Raw genomic sequence first — 16,444 nt, 5'->3', positions numbered from 1 at the left:
TTCTCTATCTTGTGAATGTGCACCTGCACACATGGCATCCCATGTACAATACACACACAGTATTATCTCCAAATGTGTACACACATACCTGTGAGCCAGCACTCCCATATTAAAGCAGAGGCATTGTAGGCAGGAGGCAATTAGTACAATGAAGCCATTTTGGCTTCACAAATCAGTAGTCTCCGGTTTGATTAGGGTCTGTTATCTATGCATATTTTACTCACCTCAAATTTGTGACAAGGTATATGCAACAGAAACTCAGGCTGATTGAAGCCTCATAGAGCAGGCAAATTACAGACTGTAGACGTTGTAACAAGCACATTGGTAAAAACCCTTCTCCTCCCAAACTATCTTATTTACATATTTCATCTCTTTATTTACCTGTAGCTGCGCAGCATCGCAACTCTACTAATCAGCCCAGAGCAAAGCACCTTAAGCTTTCCGAATCTTAAGGCATCATGACCCAATCTGTACAATGCACCAATGAGGATGAACCTGCAAAATATTCTGTAATTCTGGCCAAATCACCCAATCTGCCCGGGCCCTAAAAACTGATTGTGTCCAATGCCACGTGACAGGTGCTACTTTAATGCGCTTCTTTGGTGCAGTTTCGCACTGTAAGAGCAAAAACAGACAAAGAAAATCGGAGGCAAGTGTTTTCAAAACACGGAAACAAGAGCTTATAAACTGGGAACAACTGTAATTGAAACGAGTTTAAAGTTCGGCACTTCAGCAGCATGGTGCGATTCAAACCTCGGGTGGCTGGTACTTAGGAGTTGTTAGCTGCCCGCCTCCTTCCTTAGTCCAGGGCTGTTTTCAGAGTCTGCTGCACGCCAGTGACAGACTGTCCTGGGAGGCCTTTGCAACTGCCGGTCATTGACTCCATGACGTGAGCTCGGTGATCATGATTAATTGAATTCACTGTGGGCTCACAAGATGAAGGTCCGTCCAATGAGCAGGCAGACAGTGCTGCGACTGCCATAATTGCGACGGTGCCCGCAAACCAGAAGGAAAGATCAACGAGCGGCCGGAGACGCAATATGTGGTGGGGGAGGGGGAGAAGCGGGAGTTGTGTGTGCGCGTGCGTCATCGTGATCGCGATCGCTCTGAAAGTGATCGCGATCGCGATGACGCACGAGTTTTCAAAGTGCTGCTGGCGGCCGGCTTCGCGCGTGCACGAACGCGTGAACGCAAGCATTAGGCCAGCCAGCAGCACTTTGAAAAGCCCACATACAAAATGTCTCTCCGAGCCAGCGCCCATGCGCTGGGCTCAGCAAGACCTAAAAAGGAGAGCTTTTACCCAACCCGATATGCCATGGAATCAGTCACCCCATTCGCTATCCCACCGCGGCCAGTTCATTAGGGGAGCCCAAATTGCTAAACCTTTAGTTTTCGACTTGTGACCTCTTCAAGAATACACTGCCCTTTCTAGTCGATATACCACTAAAAATCTTCCTATCCACTGTTGGCAAGTTGGGGGGTGGGACAGGATCCAGCCAATGATTGGCCAAACAAAGTCTAAAAACCGTCATGGCAATATACAAACAAATCTGTATCTTATTTGAACATAATGGCCATCCCACCCCAAGTACAATTAATTGTAATGATAGCTCAATTTCTCTGCCTAGCATAGTTTCCAGAGTACTGCCAACGTCCTGTTTCAAGGTGTTCAGAGCAGGGCAGGAGGCAAACATATGAACAATGTCGGCAGCTTGATAGCCGCATCGAGGACTAGATGATCTTGCCTCCCTGACCCATTTCACAATTTTAGCTGATGTAATGTATAGATTATACCATGCTTTAAAACACAGAATTTGAAGATTAGCCGCAAAAAATGATGTCTGGGCTAAGTGCAGTGAGTCTTCCACTTCACCCCACTCCAACCTGTAAAAGTTCCTGCCATCGATCCGAATGCTTAATCAAATCATTGGGGGACAATTAATTCTAGATTTTATATAACCCCCCTATTGAGGATGAGCCTCCAAGTAATACCTCCATCAACACTACCTTAGGAAAACTGGGCGCACCCGTGGTTTTTCTAACTAGAAAATCTCTTATCTGGAGATATTTAAAGTACTGCCTATTATCCAGCTCAAATCTATCTCTAATAGTATCAAACAATGGTACCCCCGTCTCATCTAGGACATCGCCTACTATCCTCACATCTTTGTTAAACCAGTACCTCATGTGCTCATCATTAAAGACAGGTGGGAGGGAATTGTTCCTATATCTTGGGGTATAGGCATTGATACGCCCTAGGCCCAGCTTTTTCCGGACCGATGTCCAAACCTTAAATGCACAAATTAGGGTCTTAAACTTAACTCTTTTATAGTAATGAAATTCTGTATGGCACAGCAAACACCCCAAACCTACTCCCCTAATATCAGCACAAAAAATGAAGTAGAAGAATCTCCATCTTCTTGTTAAATAATATCTCTATTTTATATACATGGAGGCCCAATGATACAACTGAAGATTGGGTACTGCCATCCCACCTCTGTCTCTTGACAACATTAAAAATGTAAGCCCTCTCCGAGGGCGGCATTTAGCCCAGATGAACCCGGAGAACATCTGATTCATTGCCTTAAACCACACACTACAGATGGTCAAGGGGATTAACCTGAAGAAATATAAAATCTTTGTTAGAAAGAGCATTTTGTGACATTGGCTCTTCCCACCATCGTAAGTTTGAGGCTCTCCAGTTGGTTGAATTCAATTTTAAATTTAGAGAGTAAAGGGTTCAAATCGTTTTCAATAATCTTAGATACATCTGCCGTGACTTTTACTCCATTACACTGCTTTCTGTACCACTTGTGGACCACGCAGCTGGAGTCCCTTGCCAACCAGAACTTGAGTCTTATTTTGATTAAGACGGTAACCAGAAAGCTTCCCAAAAATGTCTGCTTCACTTTCAATCTCTTATTGCATCCACGGGATTCGAGGTGATAATCATGAGATCGTCGGCGTATGCTAGTATCTTAGTACTCCAAACTGACCCCCCCCCCCACCCCCCTCCCCCCCCCCCATTGCTCTGTACTCTTAAAATTTGGTTATTACACTCGATCCTTTTAACTAGTGGGTCAATATATAGTGCAAACAATAAGGGGGAGCACAGACTTCCCTGTCGAGTCCCTCTGCTGATCAAAACAGGTTCAGACATCTCACCCATTATTGATATTCTCGACACCGGATTATTATACATTGTCTCAACAGCCGTCATAAAGATTAGCCCCAGCCCTCTACTTTTTAAAGATGCCCGCAAAAAAAAAAACAGGAGACCCGATCAAAGGCTTTCTCCGCATCTAGCAGGATAAGCCCGATAGGGTCCCAGGTAATACCTGCAGCATCAAAAAGAGCAATAACCCTATGAATATGGTCTATTGTACGCGTCCAGGGACAAAGCCATGCTGGGTTGGGGACACCAATTTTTTAATAACAGTTGCCAATCGTTTGGCCAAAATCTTGGCGCATATCTTAGCGTTGCTATTTATTAAAGTGATAGGCCGGTAACAACCCATCACTCTGATTGGCTTGCCCTTTTTGGGGAAGACGACTATATTAGCTGTTCTCCAGGAATCGGGAGCACCTCGCTCCATCTGAGCTTCCAAAAACACCTCTTTCATTAGCTCATGTATAGAGGAGGCAAAGATTTTATAAAATTCCCCGGGAATGGAGTCTGTTCCTACCGCCTTCCCGTTTACCAATGAACTAATTGCACCTTGCACTTCCTCCACCGTAATAGGTACTTCTAGTGCTTTGCTCTCCCCTATTGATAATTTCTAACATGGGATCCCAGCTAAGTAGTTCTAAATCACTTCTTCCTCCTTACTAATATCTTCTGTATAGATTTTCTGATAAAAGTGTTGAAAGGCAGCCCGTATTTCTGAAGGTTCAGTAACTAACCTTACCCCTGGATCCTCAATTTCAAGTATCCTCCGTTGCATTATCCGATGTCTAGTACAGACCGCTAGCATGTGCACCACTCATTACATTCATGAATTTTGGACCGCCAGGGACAATATTTCCCTGCTACCTTATTTGCCGACAGATCCAGAATTGCAGATTTAACCAACGCCACCTTGATTTGTGCCTGTTCTACTTCCCCATTATTTGTAAGTGCCTGAACTAATTTGGCTTCTGCTTAACTTAACTTCCTATATTGTTCTTGAAGATAGCCCTTCTCCTTCGCCTGCGACGCCCAGCCATATCTCAGTGTTTCTCTTCTTATCCCGGCTTTAAATGCATCCCATATTATCCCTAGCCACGCACTTCCTTTATTTTCCTGTATAAATCTAAGAATCCACTCCTTCATATGTTGAATGTAATCTTCCTCATAAAGAAGCATTCTGTTGAAAGTCCAGCGAGATATAGGTGCCTTAAGTGTGTGAAGTGGAATTTCTAGCACTAACGGGTTGTGATCGGACCTCACTCGAGGGAATTTTACAATGTTGCATTTTGCAAGCACCTCCTGAGATACAAAAAAATAATCTACCCTAGCATGAGTTAGGTGTGGGGCTGAGAAAAAGGTATATCCCACATCTTGAGATTTTAGTAGGCCCAAGCATCCGTAAGTCCATGTCTCCTACATAAATCAATTAACGCCTTGAATACCTTAGACTTACAACCATGATACGACTGCTCACCAATTTTAATATTCTCAGTATTTAGATTTATGTTAAAATCCTGCATACAATCAGGGGCAGCAGCCACCCAACTACCTCCGTATTCAACCAGTTAAATAAGGCAGGGTCATCAAATACTGAACCGTACACAGATCATAATGTAAAAGAGTAGTTATCGGTACAACATTGAGTAACAACCCATCTGCCCAATTCGTCCGATTTAGAGCGTGGGAACCTAAATAGCTTTTTACGAGCCATAACTGCAACCCCTCTTGTGCGCGTTCCCTGGGTTGTGGCAGATATCAATTGATATCCTGCCAACTCAACTACCTTTTGTCTGCCGGCATCAATATGCGTCTCTTGAAGACAAATTATATCCGCCTTTAAAAATTGTATATCCTCGTTGAACCCATGTTTTTTGAGGGGATTATTCAAGCCACATATATTAACTGAGGCAATCCTCAATCTACCCGACACCATTTGTAATAGATAGCAGACTCCATCTGTTCCGGTCTCTCCTCCCTAATAACACTAACTCATCAACTTCGGTCTGTTGGATAAGCTACCCCCCTTGACCTCCCCAATAACCCCCGAGACCCACCCCCTCCTTTCCCCCTATCCCTAGGCAAAAAAGGTCCAAAGACAGTTGAGATGTCTCCTGCATAAAAGCTGCTCCCCGCCACCATTCACCCTGCTCCAACCAAAGAAAAAAGCCAAGAAATAGAAGGGGAAAAAAAAACAAGTAGCCAAAGAATAGCCCGTTTAGTAATCGAAATTTACCACAGTTAAACCCTACATTTCTTCGGATCATCCCTCAGGATTCCTTTTGATTTCTAGTCTCCAAAATTTCACATACGAAATCTTGAGCCTGTATCTCAGAAGAGAATATTCTAGTGGCTCCCCTGCATATGATTTTAAGTCGAGCCGGGCTAAGTAAATAAGCCTGATAACTCCGGACAGTGGTATTGGGTCTAGGTATAAAGGTGCCATTTGGAAAAATTGCACAAAATATTTTAAACCAACCTAATATTTGACGGTGCTAAAAGGTGAGGAGAACCACCCAACTCCCCTGGACAGGCCTCAGAAGAAAGAAAATATTCTAATGTTTATTATTTATGTTTGCACTGACTGAAATAAGTTACATACCTGTGTTACTTTGAAAATAGATATACGTGTGCTAAGGAGTATGTTAAGTAAATAGGCCTCACACCTTATCTTTTGGAAGGGCGCGATTAGCTGGCGGAGCCTCCACCTTCTTTCCACAGTAATGTGGCAAAAATCTGGCCTAACAAAGAAGGTGTGACCCTCGGCTGAGCGATGTGATTGTTATCGAGCCTTGTCAAACAAGGCTTGTCTCAAAACGAAATTCCCCAAAAATAATAATATGGCTCTGGGCTTTTCACTTTCATCCCTCTGCCCCTGCTTTTTCCTAAGCAAAAGCGGAAAATGGTGCACACGCTGTAACTCAGTATCCCAGTCCCAATGTGCCAATTCAGGGAAGCCACCCTTCAGCAAACGCAGTACAAATCCTCTTGGGTCCTCTCCTTCTGCATTTCCAGGAATTCCAAGAAGTCTTAGATTGTTACAACGTTGGCGGTTTTCGAAGTCTTCTAGTTTCCACATAACATCCGTGTTGGAAAGTCATCCTGTGCCCTGGGAACCCCCCTACTTTTTGCTGACTGATACTGGTGGTAACTGATTTTGACTGACCGTGGGCTCTGCCTAACCAGGGCCAGTGCTAAGCTGAAAGAGACTCCTACATACACTAGGGTACACAATGGTATGGTGGGGTAACCATGTGATTACATGACCTACCCTATAAGCCCCTAGTATAGAATATAGCAGGGGATTAAAACTACCTAAAAGTCCCTAGCACCCAGGGGCATGACAGTTTAGAGGCCAGCAGCCCTTTTCTGCACTTGCATGTGTGCACTGCTGAAGCCTGAGGTCAGTTTAAAATCAGCCCTGGGTGCCAGGACTGCTTTTAAAAAGTAAATTGTGCCCAAACTTGACTTTGGTGTTTGGGGCACTTAGTACTGGATAACCTACAATGTTTTGGCATATTAGGGACCCCCAGGGTCTCGCCTAGGTATCCCAGGGGTGGGGTATTTATAAGGTACACCCTTATAAAAAGAGTTTTTATATGCCTGGGTAAAGTGAATATTCACATTTCACTCCCCACATTGTGCTACAGTGCTGCTCAAATTCGACTTTGAGGCTAGGAGCACTGTAGAGGAAGAATCTGCAATATTTCTACAGATTCAGAACCCCTAAAGTCTCCCTTAGCTGCACATGGGGTGGGGTTCCTGTAGATATAAGACAAGTACTTATAAAATATGTTTTTGTAAGTCCTGATGCTGGAAAAATGGCCCAAGTCATTTTCCCATTGCAAATCCCGTGTTACATAGGTTAACATGGTAGGAAGTTATTGATTATTAACTACTGATAGGAGAGGACTAGAAATGCCATTCAAAGACTTCCCAGAATGGTATTAATAAATCAAACAATATCACATTGTTGAATTTCTCCTAAAGTGTACATACAAGAAGTTATAAGACTTTTTTGTTTGTATGTCCAAATTCAGCCTTCCAGTTGTCTGCCCCGATTGGTCAGAGTTAAGTGGATTAGCCAGGCTGCCTTGAAGAGGTGATAAAGGCCCTGGGGTTAACCAGCTCTGCTGGCAGGGCAGTGTGCTGTTCAATAGGAATGCCAGGCCAGGGGGAGGAGTCGTAAACCATGGTCTTCAAAGGCAGAGGGATGGCCACAGTGTCAGTTTCCACTTTACACTTTTGACCCCCACCAGACCCAGGATTAGGGAAGGTATGTGCAGATGGTAGGGAGAGAGTCTATGGAAACAAGACATCCTAGGGGTGTTTTTAGCCAGCTCTTACCTCTTTGCTGGAAAATCAGCCATTATGGATTTGGAAGATTGGATGCCCTCTGGGACAAAATAATGCCACACTCTACAGGATGTGGTCATAACTTTGAGGAGTTACCCTGCTCCCATTGGTCAGAAGGGACCACCTGCTTGACCCAGAGAACTTGGAATAAGTGTCTGAGGGGGCAGAGCCCTCCAGAACTGCTGCTTGAAACTTACGGAAGCAAGATGTGTCCTGCTGAGAAGTTTTGCTTTTCAAAGATTTCTAAGGCCTGAACTTAGAAAACTGCACCATCTGAAACTACAGCCCTGTGGATTATTTTGCTGAAAAAGAACTAAAGAGTGGACTCCCTGAAAGCTACAGGTTAAAAGAGCTCAACTGGAACATCACCAACTAAATCTACACCTTGGAGAGCCATCAGTGGATTTGTAAGGGTTTTGTACCAGTGGATTGTGGGAACTGATGTCCTCAACTTTCAAGGACCATCTTGGAGCTTCCAGACCCTTGGAGTGAGTTTGAGACACTTTGGGGCCCCTTTAGGAACTTCAGAAAGAGTTCAATAAATTTGGAGAACTTTGGACCAACTTTGAAAAAAAGCTCCATTGAGGGACCGACTCAACCTGGCCAGCCAGGCCGCCTGCCTTCAACCACGAGACGGCCAAGCCATCCAGGTTCGTCCGGCTAAAAGCTCCATGGCTCCAACTTACAGAGATTGACCGGGACTAGAGAAAATCTGAAGCCGGTGAACCCTCACCGGATCTGGCTACATGAGGAGCATCGAGAGACCCCGCGAAAAAAAGCTCCAGAAAGGTTTCTACGTCCGCTCGTATAAAAGGTGACTGGGAGCAACCGCGAGAGCCAAGCCGCCTGCCTTCCATCGCTTACCGGCCTGGATTCCTGGGTTGTCCCGCTGAAGCGATCTTGAGAAATTTTCTAAGTCCGCTTCAGGGAAGTTGACTGGGACCTCGTCACAAGTCAAGCCGGCGGACCTTCACCGGATCCGGACTGGCTGGGAGCTTGGAGGACCCTTCGGGAAGAAAAGCTCCAGAAACGTTTCTAAGTGTGAAGGTAGAAACTGAGACCGGGACCTGCCGGGAGCTGTAGCCGTTCAGGGCTCCATCGCGGTCGGCCTGAAACTTTGACTTTGCCCGGTCTATCGCGAGCAGGTATCACAATATGGTGCTATAATCTTCTAAGTGCTATATTTGATTAAATCTTTGAAAATTCATATCTCCGGTTCCCTACATTGGATTGGTGTTGTTTTGGTGTCATTTTAAAGATAACAATATTTCCTATTTTTATAAATTGGTCTTGGATTTTTATTGTGTTGTGTCTTAATTATTTACTGAAATTGTGTTTTTAAATGCTTTACATACCGGTCTTTGAAGTTAAACCGGTCTGCTCGCAGCCACGTTACCAAGGGTTGAGCATAGGAATCATTTTCTAACACCTATGCTGAGTCCTATCATTTGCCCCTACCAATAACCCACTTTCCAACAGTCCGTCATCCGTGATTCATTTGCCATGGCTTGCCGCGCCAAGCTCTCATATCCAGCCTCTAGTGCTACCACTCGTTCTTCCAGAGCCGTAGTTCTCTCTGCAATATCAACACATGATTGGTTCACTTTCCTGATAGCACATTGAAGCTTCTTTGTTGCAAGATGGGCCCGTTTATGCTCCTGTCTAGCCTCCCCTTGCATCGGTTTAAGAATTGAGTAGCTCAAACTCATTGAGGGGAAGGTTTCCACCTCAGTCTTTGCCTCATGGAGCTGGTTCTTTACCCCTCTTGTAATGTCAGCTCCGTCATGCCCTCCGTCCCCAGTATGAAAATTAGTAGATGAATAGTCCCACTTTAGTTGGCAGGAGCGGCTATAGTCCGATTCTGATTGACCAGCCTCTTGCTCTTTTCCGCCTTTAATTCTCCTTTTCGTTTGGGAGGACTGACACTTTTGAGTGCTAGGGTTGGGGAGAGAACTGTCTGATTCCATGTCCGAGTTGTCCAGCTCTGAGATTTCCCCTTCACTCGGATTAGACACCTCTGAGTCTTCATTAAGGTAAAATAATTTTTCTCCACACTCCGGGGTCCCCTCAGCCTTGCCCAGAATACCCATGAGCCTAGAGTTTATGACTGAGCTGCCATCCACAGCCTTCTCCACACTGCAATGTTTATCTGTCAGTAGATTTCCAAGTCCCTCAGTGCCCCCCTGACCAGGGTCACAAACCCCCAAAGCAGTCAGACTGGTACTCACATTGTCCACCGGAGGGTCGATGCTCCTCTCCGTCAGCACTGTCGAGATCTCATCAGCAGTAGTTGTTCCCGTTTATTCCTCCAGTTTCCCTCGACCAGAAAACATCCCAGGGATCACCCGATGTTGCTGGTTGGCCGGAATCACCTCTTCCCGGAGATGCTGATCCTTGCTTCTAGTTTTCCCCGCCTCTTGACTTTCTACTGCGGGAGTAGTGTCCCCGGCTTTCCTTCCGATCGGAGTCTTCCTTCGAGCCAGCAGACCCCAGATACTCCCTGCACCACCAGTTCGCGTTGTGTTGCTCTCTGTCCAGTCTGGCAGAGGCTTCACTTTCTTTGGAGGCATGCTGATCGACAGAAACCGAAGCCGGCGTCCCGCGTAGCACCAGATGAGAAGCGCTTTCAAGACAGCGCGAGTCAACAGGTGGGTAAATCTGTAAGTTTTCCCCGATAGTCTCCTTCCTTGTGTCCCACTCGCACCGTCCACACTCCCGGGGATGATCATTAATGGTTCCTATCCAGGTTAGGAGTTACACCATGGTGCTAAGGTGAGTGGCTTCCTGCAGCGTTCACGCAGCCGCCATCTTGCCCGCCGCCTCTAGTGGCAAGTGTGTTTAAAAGCAAACAAATACCTTGTCCTAGGAAGGTTTGTATGGTCGGGCAGTAGAACAACATGTGGGCCAAATGAAGGTTGCAGTTCCAGCAATTAGGATTTTGACTAATGTTAGGCTTGTGAAGTCTGGTGGGGGCCCACTATGCTCGGTTTATAATCATATATTTTGTTAGGGAAACCTAAGGTGAGATCTTGTTTATAAAAGGAGTCCTTTGTACAAGTCTGCAAACAAAGCCAATATTTTTGGTATTTAGTTCTGTTTCTCATTTTAGTTTATTACAAGTGTGGGCCTTACAAGGATTTGGAAGAAGGTTAAATATTTTAGACAATGTATGTCTAGTTTTAAGCAGTTGTCCTATCAGAGAAGGTATAGAGGGGCTAACAGGTTGTACTAGGTATTTTTTTATCTGTACTTTCAGTTTCAAGAACTTATAGAAGTCCACTTTATCTAAGTTGAACTGTGTTTGCAAAGTAGAAAAGGGCTGAGGTAGATTGCTCTCATAGATATCTTTGATCAGGTTGATACCCTTGTTTGACCAGTTTTGCCAATATTCAAGTTGACCATCAATTTTGATTTTTACTATGTTGGAGTTGCATAGTCTGACCTGTGAATGATAGTCTAACCGCAGGAGAGATTTTTTGATATTCTGAATGATGTACTTGGAGGGAAGGAGTTGGGAGGTGTCCATTGTTAAGATTGCAGGGAGAGGGATGGTATTTATGAGTGATTTCTCCACTTCCATCCATATCGGTTGGTATTCAAGTCATTAGCAAACAATTTGACTACCTTTTTACAGAGGTAGGCTATTTGGTGATTTTTGAAGTTGGGGAGGTCTACTCCTCTGTCTTTGGCCAGTTAGGAGGTGATAAGATAATTGGTAAATTCTAATCCTAAATTTTTCATGCAGCCTGGTTGCTATGCCAACCCAGAGTTCCCCATGATTTCTTTGTTGCCTTGGTTGTTAAGAAGTTTAACTTCAGTTTTATCTTTATTAAGAGTGTATCCGGATATCTCAGAAAATCTTTGTGTCGAGGACATTAAAGCCGATATGGCAGAGTGTGCATTTTCAGAGACCACCAGTATGCCTCCGCATATGCAACTGTTTTGATTGTGGTATTACCAAATATGATGCCTGGTATGCCTTGGTCTTCTGTCAAGCGGTGTAGAAAAAGTTCTATGGCTAATAGAAATAGAGAAGGGAGAGGGGCAGCCTTGTCTAGTCTTAAGATTACAAATTCTAAAGCTACATTTCTACACTAAAATTTTAATTTGCACAACACCTTTAAATTACTATACGTTGTTTATTCTTTAGATACAAACCAAACTGAAACTACACAAAAATTCTAAATTCTAAACTTATACCTTTCATTTATCATTTACGCAACCCTTTTAGATTATTTTAACTGGCGCACCTCCATACACAGTGTATTGAGTTTGGTAGCCACACTACATTAACTAGAACTCCCCACTGCAACAAGCACTGCAGTCTCACAAATTATGTGATTTGCAATGTTATAAGTGTTACTGTAAATGTTATTATTTTAGATGGTGTAACTAATAAAATTATAAAAAAGTTTAAATAGTACCTGGAGAAGGCAAGAGTTATAGTACATGTAGTGGGGCTACTGAGCTCAATGTGTATGGAGGTGTGCGAGTTAAACTAATTTGAAGGGGTTGCATACATTTTAATAGAATTTATCATTTTTGTGCAGTTTAAATTTGGTTTGTATCTAAAAAAAGAAATAAAATTATAGTAATCTCAAGGTGCTGCGTAAATTATAAATTTAAGGTGTAACCAAAAATGTACCATTTGATGTTTTTGTGTAGTTTAAGTTTGGATTGTATAGAAAGAATAAATAGAGTGTTTAACTGTGTGGCTCTGAAATGGATCACTTGATCCCACCTGCCTTTCACAGAACAAATAGTTAAACTCACACACTTCAATTAACTTGTACCTTTGGCTTGGCATGAACTGTGAAGCTGAGTAATCCATGGTAAACCTGCAGAGTTGAAGGGTAACTCCATACAGTTGGGTCCTGTTTCCGCAGCAATATCGCCAGACACGACAAGATCTGTTAAACAAAGAAATAATTCTTAACATAAAGGAGCATAAAACATATATACAAATAGGCAGAATTTTTGCCACACAGCACCACCTCTGCTAGTAAGGTCACGCTCACAGAGCAGAAAGGGATGCTGTACGTGTACATCTCACTCTTGCTTTGCCCAAGCTCAATCTCTCTGCAGTGCTTCTAGAAGGACCAAAATCCACTACCAAACTCAAAAACACATTACTGGAGCAGCTGCACTGTTGGGAGAGAAATTGCCACTGTACTTACTGGAAATAATTATTTGCTTGAAACTTTCAATCAAAGAGATGGCATTAGCTGCTGTCTTCAACAGAAAGAACAGGGAGATGAAAAAAAGAGTTCAGTGGTTGAATTAACATGAAAGGAGCATAGATACAGTGCACTATGATTACTTGATTGAATTGTGGCACTTGTATCTGACCCAACACACAATTGGTTTTAGATATATTTGTTTTGCCGGCCGTTGAAGTGCATTCTGCCTGAATCATTCCAATCCTCAGAGACTCCTCTTAATTGCAGTACTACAGAGTGTTACCTTTTGTCTATCTTCAATTGAATAATTACAAATTATTAGGAGGTAGTAGGTTGTAAGTGCAAGGTGCCAGAAGAGAAAAAGTCTGATCAGCTTAATGTGTACTATGGCATTATTTTGCGCACCAGTGCAAAACATTTTGACCAATCCCCAGTTCAGCTGTGGCTTGTCTTCACGGCCTGTCTCCACGAATTGATCCCTCTTTGGTTGAAGGGAGCTTTCAGCATGTTTCTTCTTTCATCCAGCAACTCCTTACAGGTGCATAGCAGGTGCGGTAAATCCTCAATGTCATTGCCACACAAGCGGAAGATCTTTGGTGCGGATTCTCTCATCCAGTGGGGAAGATGGAATGTACAAGGTAGGAGCCCCAGACGATATTTCAGAAATTGCCTTTTGATGAATCTAGAAAAGCCAAGGCTGAAGTATATCTGGGGTGCTGGTGCAATATAGGAGTTTAAGGACATTCAGGCATGAGCTTTAGCCGAAAAAAAGGCCCCCTCATCTTCCACTGAACACAGAGTGGCTGGTTGCGATTTCCCATAGCTCGGTCAACACCGTCCTAGCCAAGGCTTCCTTGAGATATGCTCTGGCAGGCGAGGAGTCCCTCTGTTGGAGCTCCTGCCATAAGTAGTAGTTGGGAGTACCTGGAGCTGCTTCCCTTTTTTTGCCCCAGAAGTTGATGAAAGCTCCTCCCCTCGCCAGGGACTGCTTTTGCAGACCAAACTCCAGCCTGATTTGCGCTGACAACGTGTACTTAGGAAGGAAGATGATGATCCTGTATGCCATCACTAGTGTGCTGCTAGGATTTTGGTGTCCCTGCCTCTTTGGAGCTCTCTGCCATGTTATTGTTGGTAGAAGTTTGGTGTGCACTAACCGGAGGAGAGGGGAGAACGATGGCCAGATGATTATGATTTTAGGCTCTTTAATGATACTGCTAGTGCCAGGCCTTTGCTTTTTATAATGTCTCTTTGTTGCACAAAGTTGCCAGCTTTGTCAACAATCAACCCTAGATATCTATAGACACTCTTTCGGATCTTAAAACAATGATGAGCATGGCATGCTTATCTATTTGAGTGCCATTAGCTCTCAAAATTACTTTGCCACTCTAAGACACGGAACAGGCAAAAGGGACACCTGTATGAACTTTTGCAGTCACAATCTGTACAAGGACACGACTGAGGACCTGCTATGGAGCTCTTGCGATCGACTTCACTACATTAACACCATTCCTTAACTGTTCATCTGTTTCGTGGTACCACCCTTGGGACAGGGAGAACAAACTCATCTTTAAAGCACACAACGGGAGGTTGAATGTTTAATTGTTTCAGTTTGAGACAGATACAACAATTTCTTCCATTCATAAACTAGTTTCACTATAAAGGAAATCCTGGAACACTGATCAATGCAAAACCAGATTACAGATATGCAGTGTTTTGGGAGGTGGAGGAGACACTACCCAAACTAAAGACTTTTGTGCTACAATGGGTGAAGAATACAGCTGTTCATAAAGACTTTAAAATAACAAAAAGGTAAGCAATTATTTTTATCAGTGTGAAGACGTACAGGCTATTGGTAGGCAAATTAATTGCTTTCCAAAATCCTATGTCTAGTCTGCATGGGTGTCAGGACCCAGATACCCAATATTTCAAGACATTAACTTTTAGGAAAACAGTTTTAAGGATGCTGCATGCGTTGGTTTCAAAATAAGGCAACATTAATCCGATTAAAACTGAATATTAATTCAAAGCAGAAATTGGTGTATGAAATGGTGGATGAACTTATTTATTGCCTTCCAGAAAACCATGCACACAACAGAAATGTGGAAGAGTGATGGGTGATGTGAATTCTACGTCCAAGCAAAAGTAAAACAAATATGTGAATCATCACTGATGGGGAACTGAAATTATTATCTACTGCCATGTTATTTTGCGGTTTCCATTTTGAGTGATAACACATGTCCCATCTACTTTGGCCTCAGATTGCATGGTTTGTTGGAAAATTCTACTCAAATCCTTTGCAGAAAAATCCATAATGCCCACTGATTTTAAATTACTACATCCAGCATTCTTGAAAAAACACTAACATCACAGAAGAGGTGTGTCGAGGCGAGCAAATATTTTGTCGCTTACAGAAAGAGGCTTAATTTCTTAGGTGGTTCATTTTCCTATGCCGTGAAACAATTGGCATGTGATAGCTGCTGCCACCTGGTTGTTGGGCTCATGGCGATTTTGTCTGTTGATACTACCAGTGCCTGTATGGTTTGCCTTACAGTCTGTGTTAAGTCAGTCCTACCGAGGAGGCTGTTTGCTGTAAGGCACCTACTTCTTTCAAAGTTTTGGTGCCCTTTCTTGTGCACTCCAGTGCTGTATCCACAACGAGTCTAAACAGGTGGTACACATCTGAGGGCATATTAAATATATAGTGCTGCATCTCATGCATGAACCCTTGCATGCATACCCTTGGAAGGAGACATATTATAGGACTTGCTGTGAGCCTTCTAAAGGCAGTGTATGTAGATACTGTTGATCCCTTAATTTTGAGTGGGGTTTCCGGGGTTCCTGTATAGTTTAAAGACTGATATATCAGTTACAGAAGTTTTCAAAGTATCCTGTCCCTAATGAATGGCACATTGAAGCATTGACACATACCGGCTCTTGCATTGCAGAAGGCTTAAAGTCTCTAACAGAAAACTATATTCCTCTATTCATTCATTAATTTACGCATCAAAGGTTTGTGCAGGTCTCAATCAGCCACTGGTATGTGGGATTATCTCATTTGCAGACAAAGAGCAAGTAGTCTGGAGAATGATCTGCAAATCCTCCCAGATTCTCCCCTCCATTTTCTATTCATTCTGTGACTCTTCCTGTTTAGGAATGTGAGGCACATCAAGGAGTTCAATATCATCCTCTTCTGTATGTTGGTGTGAATCAATAGGAAGTGTCAGATGATCTTCTGTGGTATCTGGTTCCTACAGTCACCTCTTCCGTCTTATGCGTCCTTAACTAACAGAACACTTTCGAACTCCATGTTTTCGCTGTTCAATGTCTTGCATGGCTTTTCCAGTGTTAACTGAAAAACCTTCTGCAAGCAGTTCTTTGTGTTATCAGCATCAAAAGTATTCTACATAGGTCAATGAACATTCTTTCGATTAAGGACAGATCTGAAAGGGGTTGTCAATAATTACAATCAACAATATCATTTACAGGCTGTTTCCACCTGAGAATAATATATGAATGGAATTGGAGGATGACATAAAACATTTCAAGTTTTGTATTAAATCAAGGATACAAACCAGTAAGTTAAGCCTCCAGAGTTTGGCTACAATATAAACTTGGAAGGAGACTGAAATAGGTCTGAACTCTCAAATAGCATGGCAAACTGTTGGTCAACCTCTTCAATTCATACTGTATTATTTGATTGTCAATGCTTTTTACTGCTTCATTTTGCAATATAAAAAGTGCT

General features: G+C 43.2%; 1 protein-coding gene and 1 long non-coding RNA gene across 2 annotated transcripts in view; one reads left to right on the top strand and one right to left on the bottom strand.

Moving 5' to 3' along the window:
• RRP12 (ribosomal RNA processing 12 homolog) overlaps nucleotides 1-16,444 on the bottom strand; it is a 362,034-nt gene that overhangs the window by 274,421 nt on the left and 71,169 nt on the right. Inside the window, exon 6 of the mRNA XM_085606394.1 lies at nucleotides 12,316-12,432. Within this exon, the coding sequence (XP_085462520.1) occupies nucleotides 12,316-12,432 (117 nt within the window). The remainder of the gene's footprint in view (nucleotides 1-12,315; nucleotides 12,433-16,444) is intronic.
• LOC146867601 (uncharacterized) overlaps nucleotides 1-16,444 on the top strand; it is an 84,250-nt gene that overhangs the window by 32,168 nt on the left and 35,638 nt on the right. The window lies entirely within an intron of this gene.

The sequence above is a fragment of the Triturus cristatus genome, chromosome 1_2, assembly GCF_964204655.1.
Source record: "Triturus cristatus chromosome 1_2, aTriCri1.1, whole genome shotgun sequence".
NCBI lineage: Eukaryota > Metazoa > Chordata > Amphibia > Caudata > Salamandridae > Triturus > Triturus cristatus.
The sequence above is the reverse complement of the archived record's forward strand: the minus strand, read 5'-3'. Positions and strand labels throughout refer to the sequence as shown.